Source organism: Pogoniulus pusillus, chromosome 24 (genome assembly GCF_015220805.1).
Source record: "Pogoniulus pusillus isolate bPogPus1 chromosome 24, bPogPus1.pri, whole genome shotgun sequence".
NCBI lineage: Eukaryota > Metazoa > Chordata > Aves > Piciformes > Lybiidae > Pogoniulus > Pogoniulus pusillus.
Window position 1 is genome coordinate 3,228,791 of NC_087287.1, and position 14,839 is coordinate 3,243,629.

General features: G+C 44.0%; 1 protein-coding gene across 3 annotated transcripts in view; it reads left to right on the top strand.

Annotated features, from left to right (window-relative positions):
* Positions 1-14,839, top strand: part of LUZP2 (leucine zipper protein 2) — a 137,075-nt gene that overhangs the window by 62,832 nt on the left and 59,404 nt on the right. For all 3 annotated transcript variants that reach the window (XM_064163079.1, XM_064163076.1, XM_064163078.1), the window contains exon 5: positions 6,368-6,430. In XM_064163079.1, coding sequence (XP_064019149.1) covers positions 6,368-6,430 — 63 coding nt within the window. The remainder of the gene's footprint in view (positions 1-6,367; positions 6,431-14,839) is intronic.

Consider the following 14,839-nt stretch of genomic DNA (forward strand, 5'->3'; position numbering starts at 1 on the left):
CCAAGAGAGCCAATGGCATCCTGGCCTGCATCAGGAGCAGTGTGGCCAGTAGGACAAGGGAGGTTATTCTGCCCCTGTGCTCAGCACTGCTCAGGCCACACCTTGAGTGCTGTGTCCAGTTCTGGGCCCCTCAATTTAAGAGAGAAGGGAGACAAAGCTGGGGAGGGGCCTGGAACACAAACCCTATGAGGGGAGGCTGAGGGAGCTGGGGTTGTGCAGCCTGTGGAAGAGGAGGCAGGGCAGAGCTCATTGCTGCCTGCAACTACCTGAAGGGAGGCTGTAGCCAGGTGGGGTTGGGCTCTGCTGCCAGACAACCAGCAACAGAACGAGGGGACACAGTCTCAAGCTGTGCTGGGGAAAGTACATGCTCTATATTAAATGAACTTTTTTTTTTCTCAACTCCTTTCTTCTGAAGCTTGTTGACTAGAATCAAGAATCAGAGAATCATCCAGGTTGGAAGAGACCTCCAAGATCATCCAGTCCAACCTAGCACCCAGCTCTGGCCAATCAACCAGACCACAGCACTAAATGCCTCATCCAGGCTTGTCTTGAACACCTCCAGGGACGGTGACTCCACCACCTCCCTGGGCAGCCCATTCCAATGCCAATCACTCTCTCTGCCAACAACTTCCTAACAACATCCAGCCAAGACCTCCCTCAGCACAACCTGAGACTGAAGTCTCAGGGCAGTAGGGTAAACTTTGCCATAGATTTTAAGGCAGGCAGAACTGTGTCCTTGGTTTGTGGCATTTCATTCTTTATGCCTGGGGGTACAGTCTACATCACTAAGCTCACCAATACAGTGAGGCTGAATGAAGATTCCAAAAGTGCTTCAGATCAAAACCCCAGTAGAAATAATATTATTGCTGCCACACAGGGTTATTGCACACCTGCTTTCTCCAAGTGCTTCACATTTTCCTGACATAAATATGAATGCCATGCAAGAAGCTCCTAGGTACTTAGAGGAGAGCCTGACTAGAGGAGAGGAGCTTGAATTTAATTCTGATTTAATGAATCGTGAGTCTCCTTTCTAATCCACTTTAAACACATTTCATTCTGTACTATTTGGTGAAGTAAATCTTGATTATTTTTTTTTTCATCAGAGTAAATAAGAACAGAATTACATTTCTCAAAGCCAAATGAATAACACACAGGAGGGGGTTGGAAACACACATTTCTTTTCTGCACTAGCCGAGGATGAATTGTACGATGCTTGCCGTAGGTTAATTGGTTGTGTGTATCCAACAGGGACACCTGCCTGAAGGTGCTCTTTATTAGGGAATTGCAACAGACTAAGTAAGAATTCACAAAAAATAAGTCGAGTTGCCTGAAAAATACCCTTGGAAGTATTCAAGGGCACAGATCAAACCCAAAGATCAAAGGAGAGGTCACAGCGCTATATTACGCTTCGCATTCTACACCTGGTGCGGTGTAAGGCAGGGTTGTAGGATGAACAAATGGTTCACCAGAGCCAGTCTCATCAGCATCATCAGGCAAGCTTAGGTTCTGGCTCCAAAGAAGAGAGTGGTAGGCAGCTAAAAAATTGCTGTTCTGTGGATCTGCTGTAGTGTGGGTGGGTCTAGCCCCTCAGAGAGCAGCCAGAGAGCTGCTGCTAGGTAGTAACAACTTTCTGGGTGTAGAAAGAGCAACACTGACTGAGAGAAAAGAAGAAGAGAGAAGTTCCTGTCCTTTGCAATACCAGTCACAGTGGGGGCTGAGCTGGTGTGCTTAGCAGCAGTGAGCACTCACTTCCTAGCATCTTTGTAGTCTGCATCTTTGTGGCTCTCCTGCATGTGCTCCAACAGCTCTGTGTCCTTCTTATGCTGGAGACTCCAGAACTGGATGCAGTATTTGAGGCAGGGTCTCAGCAGAGCAGAGCAAAGGAGCAGAATCCCCTCTCTTGCCCTGCTGGCCACACTACTCTTGTTCAGGCCTGGATATGATTTGCCCTTTGAGCTGCATGAGCGCACTGCTGGTTCATGGTGAGCTCCTCTGACAAAAATCTGCTACTAATTAAAAGTTGAATTGTCATTTAGGTGTTAAGCTCATAAAAAAAACGTAGTGGCTAGAAGGACATTTTAGAGGTAAAATACCTTATAGAGGCATTTTACACTTCCTAGACCACAGCAAAGCCTAATTGCAATTTTGGTTGTAGCCTAACCAGTTGTCTCTGGCTTTTGGAGTTAATTCCTATTCTAGGACTTGAAAATTAGACCATATAAATGAATACCCAAGCAGTGCTACAGGCTGGGGACAGAATGGCTGGAAAGCAGCCAGGAAGAAAGAGACCTGGGGGTACTGATAGATAGTAGGCTGAAGATGAGCCAGCAGTGTGCCCAGGTGGCCAAGAGAGCCAATGGCATCCTGGCCCAGATGAGGAGCAGTGTGGCCAGCAGGACAAGGGAGGTTATTCTGCCCCTGTACTCAGCATGGGTCAGGCCACCCCTTGAGTGCTGTGTCCAGTTCTGGGCTCCTCAATTCAAGAGAGATGTTGAGGTGCTGGAAGGTGTCCAGAGAAGGGCGACAAAGCTGGTGAGGGGCCTGGAGCACAGCCCTGTGAGGAGAGGCTGAGGGAGCTGGGGGTGTTTATCCTGGAGAAGAGGGGGCTCAGAAGTGACCTCATTGCTGTCTACAAGTACCGAAGGGAGGCTGTAGCCAGGTGGGGTTGGTCTCTTCTCCCAGGCAACCACCAACAGAGCAAGGCAACACAGTCTGAAGTTGTGCCAAGGGAAGTACAGGCTGGATGTTGTTAGGAAGTTCCTGGCAGAGAGAGTGATTGGCATTGGAATGGGCTGCCCAGGGAGGTGGTGGAGTGGCCGTGCCTGGAGGTGTTCAAGCAAAGCCTGGATGAGGCACTTAGTGCCATGGTCTAGTTGACTGGCTAGGGCTGGGTGCTAGGTTGGACTGGATGATCTTGGAGGTCTCTTCCAACCTGGCTGATTCTATGATTCTATGAATACTGAGTACATTGGGGTTTCTAGATGTTGTCAAATTCATTAAGGGTGCAAGAATGTATTTCAATCCCATCTTAATTGCTCATGTCTTAGTTCTGAGCAAGGTTCAGGAAGTCTGAAGGTAAGCAAATAAGCATACAGCCAAGCTTTGACTGCGTGCTAATGATGTTGCATTGATATTCTTCCATCCTTCCTCTGTAGTGAATAACTAACTATTGTCTGACTCCTAGCATTAGATCACCACCATCTGCTAAAGTATTCTCTATTTCAATGGGGGAAAATTTAATTTGAACATTTCAAGGTCACAAACTGCTCTGAGTAAAGGCCACTGGATGGAAGCTGTTGCCTTTAATAAACGTAATGAGCTCTGAAACACACAAAGCTCTGAGTACCTTGGATGTCTGTCTCCAGGAGACAGCAGCAGTGTCCTTGCTTAATATTGCAAAGTTCAGCCTTAGACTAATATATTTTCATTATCTGTTTGCCTAATTACAGCCAGATAGCAATTAAAGGCAGCCAACATGTGGAAAGAGGTGAAAGTCAAGAGGAAAGAGTGGGGAGAAAGGAGGAGGAGATGTAGAAAGTTTCATAGTTTCAATTTTCTGCTTTCTGTGCCTTTCAATTTAGAGCTGGTTTTAAATGCCCATTCTTATTTGTTATGCTGTCAGGATGTGGTGACTGGAAGTAGAATTTTTACATCTCTTCTGGAAAATGGTATTATGTCCTGTCCTTAGAACTGACTAAAAGCATCATGTAAATGGTCTGATACAGACTGCTCTGTCTTAAGGTATGAAATTATAGACACAGATGCAGTTAAATGGATTGATAAGGTTATTCAAGAGAGATGCTGAGATACTGGAGCATGTCCAGAGAAGGATGATGAAGCTGGTGAGAGGCCTGGTGCACAGCCCTGTGAGGAGAGGCTGAGGGAGCTGGGGGTGTGCAGCTGGGAAAAGAAGAGGCTCAGGGGTGATCTCATTGCTGTCTACACCTACCTGAAGAGAGATGGTAGCCAGGTGGGGTTGGTCTCTTCTGCCAGGCAAGCAGCAAGAGAACAAGGGGACACAGTCTAAAGCTGTGCCAGGGCAGATCTAGGCTGGATGTTGTTAGGAAGTTCCTGGCAGAGAGAGTGATTGGCATTGGAATGGGCTGCCCAGGGAGGTGGTGGAGTCATTGTCCCTGCAGGTGTTGAAGCCAAGCCTGGATGAGGCACTTAGTGCCATGGTCTGGTTGACTGGCTAGGGCTGGGTGCTAGGTTGGACTGGATGATCTTGGAGGTCTCTTCCAACCTGGTTGATTCTGTGATTTCTCTGTTAGCTCTAGTAGCCAGGCCCTGTAAAACCCTCCTATGTGGCTCTCTATAGCTGTGCTTTATGGCTGCTTCTTTCCTTGCTGGAGAATTCAGTAGGACAGCTTTTAAAATGCTGTTGTAAGAAGACAGCAAAAATTACTGACTTCTTAATTTATATTGGCATCATTTTAAAGCAAAGGAATATGAAAAGCATATTTTTATTTAGGTACACTAAAGCAGCATGTTTGTGCTATTAAATATGTCTGTATTAGTGATCTCAGATACTATCTGAATATTAATTAACCAAAATTATTGGTTTAACTGTCATAGATTACTGGTTAAAGCAGCAGTACTGTGGTGTCTTAAATACCTCTCCCTTAGGAGATCCAAGTTGATGCTTACAAGCCATGTATGGAGATGACACAGGTAGCAGTTTAGGTATCATATCTCTTTATTTCATATATACTCAGATTTGCAAGTGAAGTGCTTTGAATGATTTTAATGTCAGGCCTAAGAAAGGGACCACTTTAGTGGAGGTCACTATGGTCTTTTTGTCAGTGTTTAATGGCAATTGGCAAATCATTTGAATAGCTGAAAAAAAAACCAAACCCCTTCATGGGAATCATTATGTTATGATTTGCCCCATTGCTCCTTATCTGTTTTTGTTGTTGTTGTGCATAATCTTCTTGTTTATTACACAGTATATAAGGACTAAATGTCAGCAGTTGTGGATGTGATTACTGGGCAAGTGATGAATAGATTCAATGCTGTTAAAACATTACCATCAATGGCAGCTTGCTGCAGCTTGTGTTCCCACCACCAGAGCACTCAGACAAAAGTTTGGAGGAGCTTGCAAAAGTTCTATTGATTCATGTTAGCAATCACTGATTTCATCCCCCCCCTCCCCAAGCAATCCACCCCCTTTAAGCAATTATAATATTCTCTGGCTCCTCTTTTGATACAGATGAGAGGGATGTCAAGTCCAGTGATGGTTTTTAAATTGCTGACATCTGTCTGCTTGAGTTTGGACATCATTCTAAGAACAGCTGTCATGTCATTGTCATTTTTGACCAGCATGACATCCAAACCATTAATCTCTAGGTCAATGGCTCTTTGATATAAATGTGTTTTGTTTTCTCACAGAGATTTGGTTTCCCTTCTCAAGTCTGCTGCAGTGTCAGAAGTAGTTTCTCCTGAACATAGGTAGACATTTTTATCAATAGGGGAGAGAATGCACCATGGGACATTGGGTGTATAGAGAAGAGCCCCTGATTTGGGGGACACAGTCTCAAGCTGTGCCAGGGCAGGTAATAGGCTGGATGTTAGGAGGAAGTTGTTGGCAGAGAGAGTGATTGGCATTGGAATGGGCTGCCCAGGGAGGTGGTGGAGTCACCGTCCCTGGAGGTGTTCATGCAAATCCTGGATGGGGCACTTGGTGCCATGGTCTGGTTGATTGGATAGGGCTGGGTGCTAGGTTGGACTGGATGATCTTGGAGGTCTTCTCCAACCTGTTTTGGTTCTGTGAATCAAAGGAAAAAGTGAAGTAATTGTTATAAACCTGCTTTGATAGATGTTCTTAGAGGGTTTTAGGTCATAACATCAGTTAATATTGTTGTAAAAGTTCCTTAGCTCTCTGAAGATAACATTGGAATTCAGTGTCAAAAAATGAACACTACTTGTACTGGTGAGGAAGTGAAGGAAGCATTTTTATGTGCAGTGATTTTCTTCTCTTGGGTTGTGGTTTCTAGTAAACAGCATGCTCAGTGCTTGCAGTCTTAGCAGATACCTAGCTCTAGCTTACACCAATCATGGATATAAACAGGAGCTTGATTTGCCCTATGTGGGGTTTTAGGAGTTTGGTTGCTTTGGGTTGTTTGGGTTTTGGTTTATCTTTTTGCTTGGCCATTTGTCAGGTTTTTGTTTGTTTTCAAAGCTGTGAGTGGAGTGAAAAGCAATTAATGGTTGAACTGATGTAGATTACAACTCACAAAACTCCTTTATGCTTGCAGATTAACTTTTTGAAGACTGAAATGGGAAGGAAGAGCAAAATAAGTGGAGTGAAAAGCAATTAATGGTTGAACTGATGTAGATCACAACTCACAAAACTCCTTTTTGCTTGCAGATTAACTTTTTGAAGACTGAAATGGAAAGGAAGAGCAAAATGATCCGTGACCTCCAAAATGAGGTAAGAGGATTGTCACCTCTGTGCTGAGTTTACCCTGAGACAAAGTATGCTTTGGCTTTATGATTTAATGATTCATATTGAAGTAGGAAGATTAAGCTCCAATGAAATACTCTAAACAAAGAAGCAAGGGGGGGAAAAAGCATTTAGAAACAGTAATTTATTGAATGTTGCATAGTAGTAGTAAAAGTAATTTGTTGAATGTTGCATAGTAGTAGTCCATCTCTGTGTCTTTTGCTGTACTTATGGGTTGTGCCTTTGCAGCAAGGAATGCTTAAGTCAGTTCTATAAGTCATTGATAGAGGCTGAAACGCTGCCTGCAATCTTAGAACCTGCTTCAGAAATAAGTAGCAAGAGGAAGAGAAAGGAAATACCCTCTGCTAATAAAATCTATGGGAAAATCACTTTGCTAAATTGTTTTCTTAAGCTCTAGATTAATCCCAGAATCCCAGAGAAAACATCAACATCTTTATTTAATTTTTGTTAGTTTTCAACTGAATTAATTTGGAACTTGTTCTTGGAGCAGAAGCTGAAAACAGTTGAACAGCTTCATCTTCTCCCCCTCTACTTTCTCCCCAAACACCTACCATTCTCTTATTACTCCTTTATCCAAACCCATAGATAAATACTGTACAAGTCTGCAGGAGTGAGCTGCTCTTTTTTGCTTCCAATTTAACTGAATTACCTGCATATTTCCATTCCTTTAATGTTGTCAGTGTGCAGAATGTTCCAAGAGCTGTGAGCACTTTTTAGTTTGTACAGAGCAGTGTTTGTGATTAGAGAAGCAATGTGGTCTAAGTGTACCCTGGGCACCAGAAGCTCCACCATTCTCTTCTTGGCTCAGACACCTAAAGGTGCCTTGGAGAAAAGTTAGATGTGAGAGCATTGCTGAGTCCTTTTCTGTATCATCTATTATGTGGGAAAGGAAACAATAACTGTACCTACCTAGTGGCTTCCTATTAAACTTCATCTTTATCTTTACTACTTCTTTAAATAGGAGGTTCACTAATAGCAGTGGAAAAAGGAAGCAATAGCTGTGCCTACCTAATGGCTTCCCATTAAACTTCATCTATATGTTTACTACTTCTTTAAATAGGAAGTTCACTAATATCAGTGGAAAAGGAAACAGAAACTCTGCCTAACAGCTTCCTATTAAACTTCATCTCTATGTTTACTACTTCAATCATAGAATCAACCAGGCTGGAAGAGAGCTCCAAGCTCATCCAGGCCAACCTAGCACCCAGCCCTACCCAGTCAACCAGACCATGGCACTAAGTGCCTCAGCCAGGCTTGGCTTCAACACCTCCAGGGATGGTGACTCCACCACCTCCCTGGGCAGCCCATTCCAATGCCAATCACTCTCTCTGACAACAACTTCCTAACAACATCCAGCCTGAACCTCCCCTGGCACAACTTGAGACTGTGTCCCCTTGTTCTGTTGCTGGTCACCTGGCAGAAGAGACCAACCCCACCTGGCTACAGCCTCCCTTCAGGTAGTTGTAGACAGCAATGAGCTCTGCCCTGAGCCTCCTCTTCTCCAGGCTAAACACCCCCAGCTCAGGGCATTGGAATGGGCTGCCCAGGGAGGTGGTGGAGTCACCATCCCTGGAGGTGTTGAAGCCAAGCCTGGATGAGGCACTTAGTGCCATGGTCTGGTTGACTGGCTAGGGCTGGGTGCTAGGTTGGAGGTCTCTTCAAACCTGGTTCATTCTATGATTCCTGTGTGACTTGCTCTAGGTGATGCTGCTGTGGCCAGGGTATTTGGACTGGATGATATTTTGAGGTCCCTACCACCTCCTGATTCAGTCACTGCATATGCAGCATGCTTTTAAAAATCCTGAGGTTTTGATTAGATCTATTTTGTATTGGAACAACATTTGCTATGTGTTTATTAGAAGTGCTAGCCACAGATAATGAACATGAATCCCTTTCATTCTGCTTTTGTCCTTCACATGTTGCGTTCGCCCTCAGCCTGCACTGACAAATGGTGAATTTTGCAATCTCAGCCTCTTCCATGTCTGTAAAAATAATTCCCTCTTTAGTTCTGTTCTTTCAGCATGTGCCCTGCTGCCATTCAACTTGGCAATTTGGAGATAGGAATAGACAAAAGGCTTCCAACTAAATGCAGCAGCTGTGATGCAGCGTATGAGAAGATGACATTGTACAGAAAGGCAATTTTCAGGCTATTCAAGGCTTTGGTTGAAAAAAACATAAATTAAACACAAAAATAGTTCCTGTTGTGGAGGGAAAAAGTGCCAGATAGAATACATAGAGAGTTTGTGTCAAAAGAATCCTTTTTAAGAGGTCTCTAAGTGCTTCCTACGCAACCAGAAAAAAAAAAAACCCAACATCTGTTAGGCTTCCAGCTGTGGATTGTCTCCAGGCTGAACAACCACAGCCTCAAATGGTAGCAGAGGTGTTCCAGCCTCCTGGTTTCCTTTGTGGCCCTCTGGACCTGCTCCATCAGGTCCATGTCCTTGCAGTGTTGAGGGCTCCGAAGCTAGGTGTAGTACCCCAGGCGAGGTCTCACTGGAGTGTAGTGGCAGAATCTCCTCTCTCCATCTCCTGCCACTCTTCTTATGATGCCATTTGCCCTCTGGGCTGCAAGCTCATGCTGTTAGCTCATGTCCAGCTTCTCATCTGCCAGGACCCTCAAATCTTTCTGTGCAGGTACAAGTCCTTTGCCTATCAGTACACCTATAGAAACCATAGAATGGTTTAGGTTGGAAGGGACCTCAAAACTCATCCCGTTCCAACCCCCCACCACAGGCAGGGACACCTCCCAACAAGAACAGGTCACTCAAGGACTCATCCAACCTGGCTTTGAACACCTCCATGGAGGGAGAGGCCACAACCTTTCTGGGCAACCTGTGCCAGTGTCTCACCACCCTCACTGTAGAGAACTTCTTTCCAGCATCCAGTTTCGATCTCCCCTCTGCCAGTTTAAACCCATTGCTCCTCATCCTGTCATTACAAGACCTTGCCAATAGTCCCTCCCCAGCTCTCCTGTAGCCCTCTTCAGATCCTGGAAGTCCACTCCAAGGTCTCCTCAAAGCCTTCTCTTCTCCAGGCTGCAGAGTCCTAACTCCTGTAGCCTGTCATAGCAGAGCTGCTCCAGCCCTCTGAGCATCTTCGTGGCCCATCTTTATCTGAATGATGTGTATGTGGTTTCCCTGAGATAAATGGCTCAGGATTCTTCCCTACAAGTTAATAAATACTGCATGTTCCCTACTGAAAGGTAATGAATGGTAATTCAGCTCTGCCACATGGATGCTATAATTGCCTCTCATTAGACTTAAAAGTATATAGATATATTTAAAGGCCTGTTCTTATTTAAAGCATTTAATTGCATTTGACAAGAAATGATTTTTGGATTTGTCATATTACCTTTGGCTAAAATGTTTCCCAGTGTCTCTGTTTGTATCTACATTAAGGTATTTTAATACCTTTATATATTGACAACATCCCCATCTATTTATAAAGCTGGCTTCTATCAAGCAATATATTTCTTAGCAGCTCAGGCTGTGAAAAACATGGATTAGACAAAATTGTGTGGGCACTACAAAGTAAACCAGGAGTGGAAAATGCATCTGGCTGTAGCTCCTGGTAATATCTGTTCTTTGTTTTGTGCTAAGAAGCACAGTTTTAAATAACTACCTTGTAAACAGTTCTTTTGTTCTATTCACGTCTAAATTGTGGCTACAGCTTTAGTGTTGAGTAAATCATCCTAAAGCAGATTTGTTTCTCAACTCTCTGAGCTTAGCTGCACTAATAAAAGGTAAAGTTGCAGTAGTTGAAAGTCTCACCTGATCTATTGAGAATTTCATGCCCTGCAGGGGGAATTCAATCAAATTGCATTGAATTATACTGGGGGGGGGGGGGGGGGGGGGGGGGGAGGGGGGAATGCAAAGAACCCAAACCTCCTCTAGTGAAGCAGAAATGGATTTTTAAGGGTTTGAGACTCTATGCTAATGCTGTTCTAGATCAGTGAGAAGCTGGGAGTTGCTTTTCTACTTATTCAGATATTACTACAGAATACTCAGTGGCTTTTTCTCGTGCTTGAACTATTCTGTACTAGCAGGGGCACCATTTCCCATCCTTGCTTCAGGCAGGGCTGAAGGGTGTTAGGCCATGTCATGTAAACTACTGTTACCTGGAAAGTTTTGGCCAAATGATCCTTGAGGTCCCTTCCAACCTGCCAAGCTATGGTTGAAGTTCATTAGTCTCTATGGGCTGCAGATAAAAACACCTTTTTGATTTGTTTTTCTGTTGTTCTCTTGTCTGCTTGGAGTTTGTTTGTCTGCTTGCTTGCTTGCTTGGAGTGAGTCTGCTTGCTTGCTTGGAGTGATTCTGCTTGCTTGCTTGCTTGGAGTGATTCTGCTTGCTTGCTTGCTTGGAGTAAGCCTGTTTACTTGCTTGCTTGGAGTGAGTCTGTTTGCTTGCTTGCTTGCTTGGAGTGAGTCTGTTTGCCTGCTTGCTTGCTTGGAGTGAGTCTGTTTGCTTGCTTGCTTGCTTGGAATGAGTCTGTTTGCCTGCTTGGAATGAGTCTGTTTGCCTGCTTGGAGTGAGTCTGTTTGCCTGCTTGGAGTGAGTCTGTTTGCCTGCTTGGAGTGAGTCTGTTTGCCTGCTTGGAGTGAGTCTGTTTGCTTGCTTGGAATGAGTCTGTTTGCCTGCTTGGAGTGAGTCTGCTTGCTTGCTTGCTTGGAGTAAGCCTGTTTACTTGCTTGCTTGGAGTGAGTCTGCTTGCTTGCTTGGAGTGAGTCTGCTTTCTTGCTTGCTTGGAGTGAGTGAGTTTTTTCAAGTATAAAAGCCTGTATTCCTCAGGGGAAAACTGGATAAAGTCCTGCTCCCTCTTTGGGAATTCATACACTTCAGACAACCACCTCAGAAAGCACCACTAGGGGCAAGTTGTAAGGGCGGGATGAGCAGCAAAAGTAGAAGAGCAGCTTCAGGTATCATGTTCTGCTGAATCCACTGTTGTGATTGAGTCCATCTTTAGAAGGAAGAGAAGCTCCTATTAAAAAAAAAATTATTCACTTACAATAGTTTCTTGGGGCTTCCAACTGAGTATAAGGAAAAAAGTGGAAATGCAGTTTAATCAGTTGGAAATAGCTCTTAGGGGACAGTACAGGTGATCATACAGAAACCAACACAGCATCAAGATTGTCAGTGAGATATATTGGCTGTGATGCAGTGGTAACTGCAGTGAATGTTAGAATAAAAAAGCTTTGGCTTTTAAAAGCTGTTGGTTTGGTTTTTTTCCCCCTGTCCTTGCAGACCCAGGTATGTAGGACACTTTTTCTTCCAGTTGGTGTTGTGAATGTTAATCAGAATTGGAGCATCAGGTGAGGGAATACAATGGAGCTGCTGTGTCTGGACCTCTCTCTCCCAGAGGCTGCCATGGTTTTGCATTCTTCATTTGTTCTTCACATTTGGATGTTAGGAGGAAGTTCTTCAGAGAGAGTGATTGGCATTGGAATGGGCTGCCCAGGGAGGTGGTGGAGTGGCCGTGCCTGGAGGTGTTGAAGAAAAGCCTGTCTGGGGCACTTGGTGCCATGGTCTGGTTGACTGGCTAGGGCTGGGTGCTAGGTTGGACTGGATGATCTTGGAGGTCTCTTCCAACCTGGTTGATTCTATGATGCAGGCTTTAAAGATTCACAGCTATGAACTACTAGAAAGTGAAGCTGTGTAGGGGAAAAGCATCCTTAGGTAATGAGAAGGTTAAAAATTACATTTATACTTATTAGGGCTCTCTTTTCATTCTGTACTTAGCCACATGCTTAGAAGACTTTGTCTTGGGTTTTGCCCAATATTCTTTATCTTTCTTTTCAATTAACTGCAGACATGAAAAGTAATAGCAGTGTCCTTTTGTCATCTTGCTGAAGTCACCCTGATGTCTTTATTCAGCTTTCCTAGGATACCATATGAATTTTTTATTTCTCACATCCCCTATCAGCCAGGTTGGAAGAGACCTCCAAGCTCATCCAGTCCAACTTAATCACCCAGCCCTGTCCAATCAACTAGACCATGGCACTAAGTGCCCCATCCAGGCTTTGCTTCAACATCTCCAGGGATGGAGACTCCACCACCTCTCTGGGCAGCGCCATTCTAATGCCAATCACTCTGCCAGCAATTTCCTCCTAACATCCAGCCTATGCCTCCCCTGGCACAACTTTATTAGGTCCAAAATTGCAACATAGGTCTGAAATCTTTATTTTTCTTACTCAGCCAGTCTCAAATCTGAGCAGTAGGCTTTTTTTAATTGTAATGTGTAGAGGAGGGGGGGAAAGAGAGTAATTTCCAATCTGTGCCTTCATTTCCTTGCACAGCAAATGGCTCTGGTAGTTGCTGCTCCTGGATTCTGATGCTACAGACTCTGGTGGTGTGTATAATAACTATGTTGAAAATCAGATATTGCAGGTCTTTGGATTAAGGGAAGTGCTAGAGTTTTCTGATGATCCATTTTATCTTATTTTAATGTGCTCTTGTTTCACACTTCTTGATTTCAATTAAGAAGAGGTGAGCAGGAAAATGTCAGATTCACACAGTGAGGTATTTTTCAGCTAAAGGTTGATAGTGTTTGAGTCTGTAAGGTTTACAGCCCCCTCCTGAGCCTCATTAGCCTCTGCTTGTAATTTGGTCAAACTAAATGTTTCAGCTGTGGTTTGATCAAACTGAATAAAGTATTTGGAATGATAATTCCAATTATGGATGGGTGTTCAAAGAGGAAGAAAAGGGAAACAATAACAAAAACACTTCACTGAAACAGCTTGGAATTGGCTTAGAAAAAAGCTGCACCTAATAGTTCTGAGCTGCTGTTCATGTCCACAGGAGGGCAATGAAGGTGGGGAAGGGCCTGGGGAATAAATCTGATGAGGAGTGACTGAGGGAGCTGGGGATGGTTAGTTGGAGGAAGAGGAGGCTTAGGGGAGACTTCAGTGCTGTCTACAACTACCTGAAGGAACATTGTGGAGAGGCTGCTGCTGGGCTCTGCTCAAAGGTAAATGGAGACTGAACAAGAGGGAATGGCCTCAAACTGAGGCTGGGGAGGTTTAGATTGGACATTAGGAAAAAGTTCTTCATGGAGAGAGTGGTCAGGGACTGGAATGAGCTGCCCAGGGAGGTGGCATGGTCATTCACCCTGCACCTAAACACATAAGGGTGGTTTGGATGTGCTGCTTAGGGCCATGGTTTAAGGTGACTCTTGTAGAGTAGGGTTCTGTTGGGAATGGTAGGACTTTTAGTGCTGAACACTGCTTGATCTTGACACACTGGAACATAAGCCATGGGTTCAGAATGTGTAAGTGGAAAAGTACTGAGTTAAGTAACATAGAAGGTCAAAATGACCTAAGAGAATGTTGCAACAGATGAAACTATTTAAAGCATGAACCTGTGGTGTTGGTGATTCTTGCTTATCTAGTTGCTAATGTACGAGGTCTGTCTTGATGTCTGTGTTGAGGTCTGTCTTAATAACCAGTTAGGATTTGGTATGACCTTTTAGCTTGTGTGTTAAGGTATATAACCAAGTGCTGAAAGTACAATAAACAGAACTTAGCTTGCATCAAGCTGCTCCCCATCTCTCATCACAGCAGGGTTATAGGTTGGACTTGGTCATCCTGAGGAGCTTTGCCAACCTGCCTGTTTCTGTGATTCTGTGTCACTACCTGAGCTAAGGTGTCTGTTCAAGCTGTTCAGTACATGAAAAAGTTTTTTTCCTGACAGCAAAAAGAATGAGTTCTGATATACTTTGCATCTACTTCATCCTGAACCTGCAATGCTTGGAAATGCAGCAGCAAAAAGAATGAGTTCTGATATACTTTGCATCTATTTCATCCTGAACCTGGAATGCTTGGAAATGCAGCAGCAAAAAGCAGAGCTTTGATATGCTTTGCATCTACTTCATCCTGAACCTGGGATGCTTGGAAATGCAGCAGCTAAAAGAATGAGTTCTGATGTACTTCACATCTATTTCATCCTGAATGAGTTCTGATGTACTTTGCTTCTATTTCATCCTGAACCTGGAATGCTTGGAAATGCAGCAGCAAAAAGAATGGGTTCTGATATACTTCACATCTATTTCATCCTGAATGAGTTCTGATGTACTTTGCTTCTATTTCATCCTGAACCTGGAATGCTTGGAAATGCAGCTGCAAAAATAATGGGTTCTGACATACTTTGCTTCTATTTCATCCTGAACCTGGAATGCTTGGAAATGCAGCAGCAAAAAGAATGAGTTCTGATAGACTTTGCATCTACTTCATCCTGAACCTGGGATGCTTGGAAATACAGCAGCAAAAGGAATGGGTTCTGATAGACTTTGCATCTATTTCATCCTGAATGTGGGATGCTTGGAAATGCAGCAGTGTCACTCTTACTTCACTGACACTGAAGTTCACATTCAGTCTCCAGTTA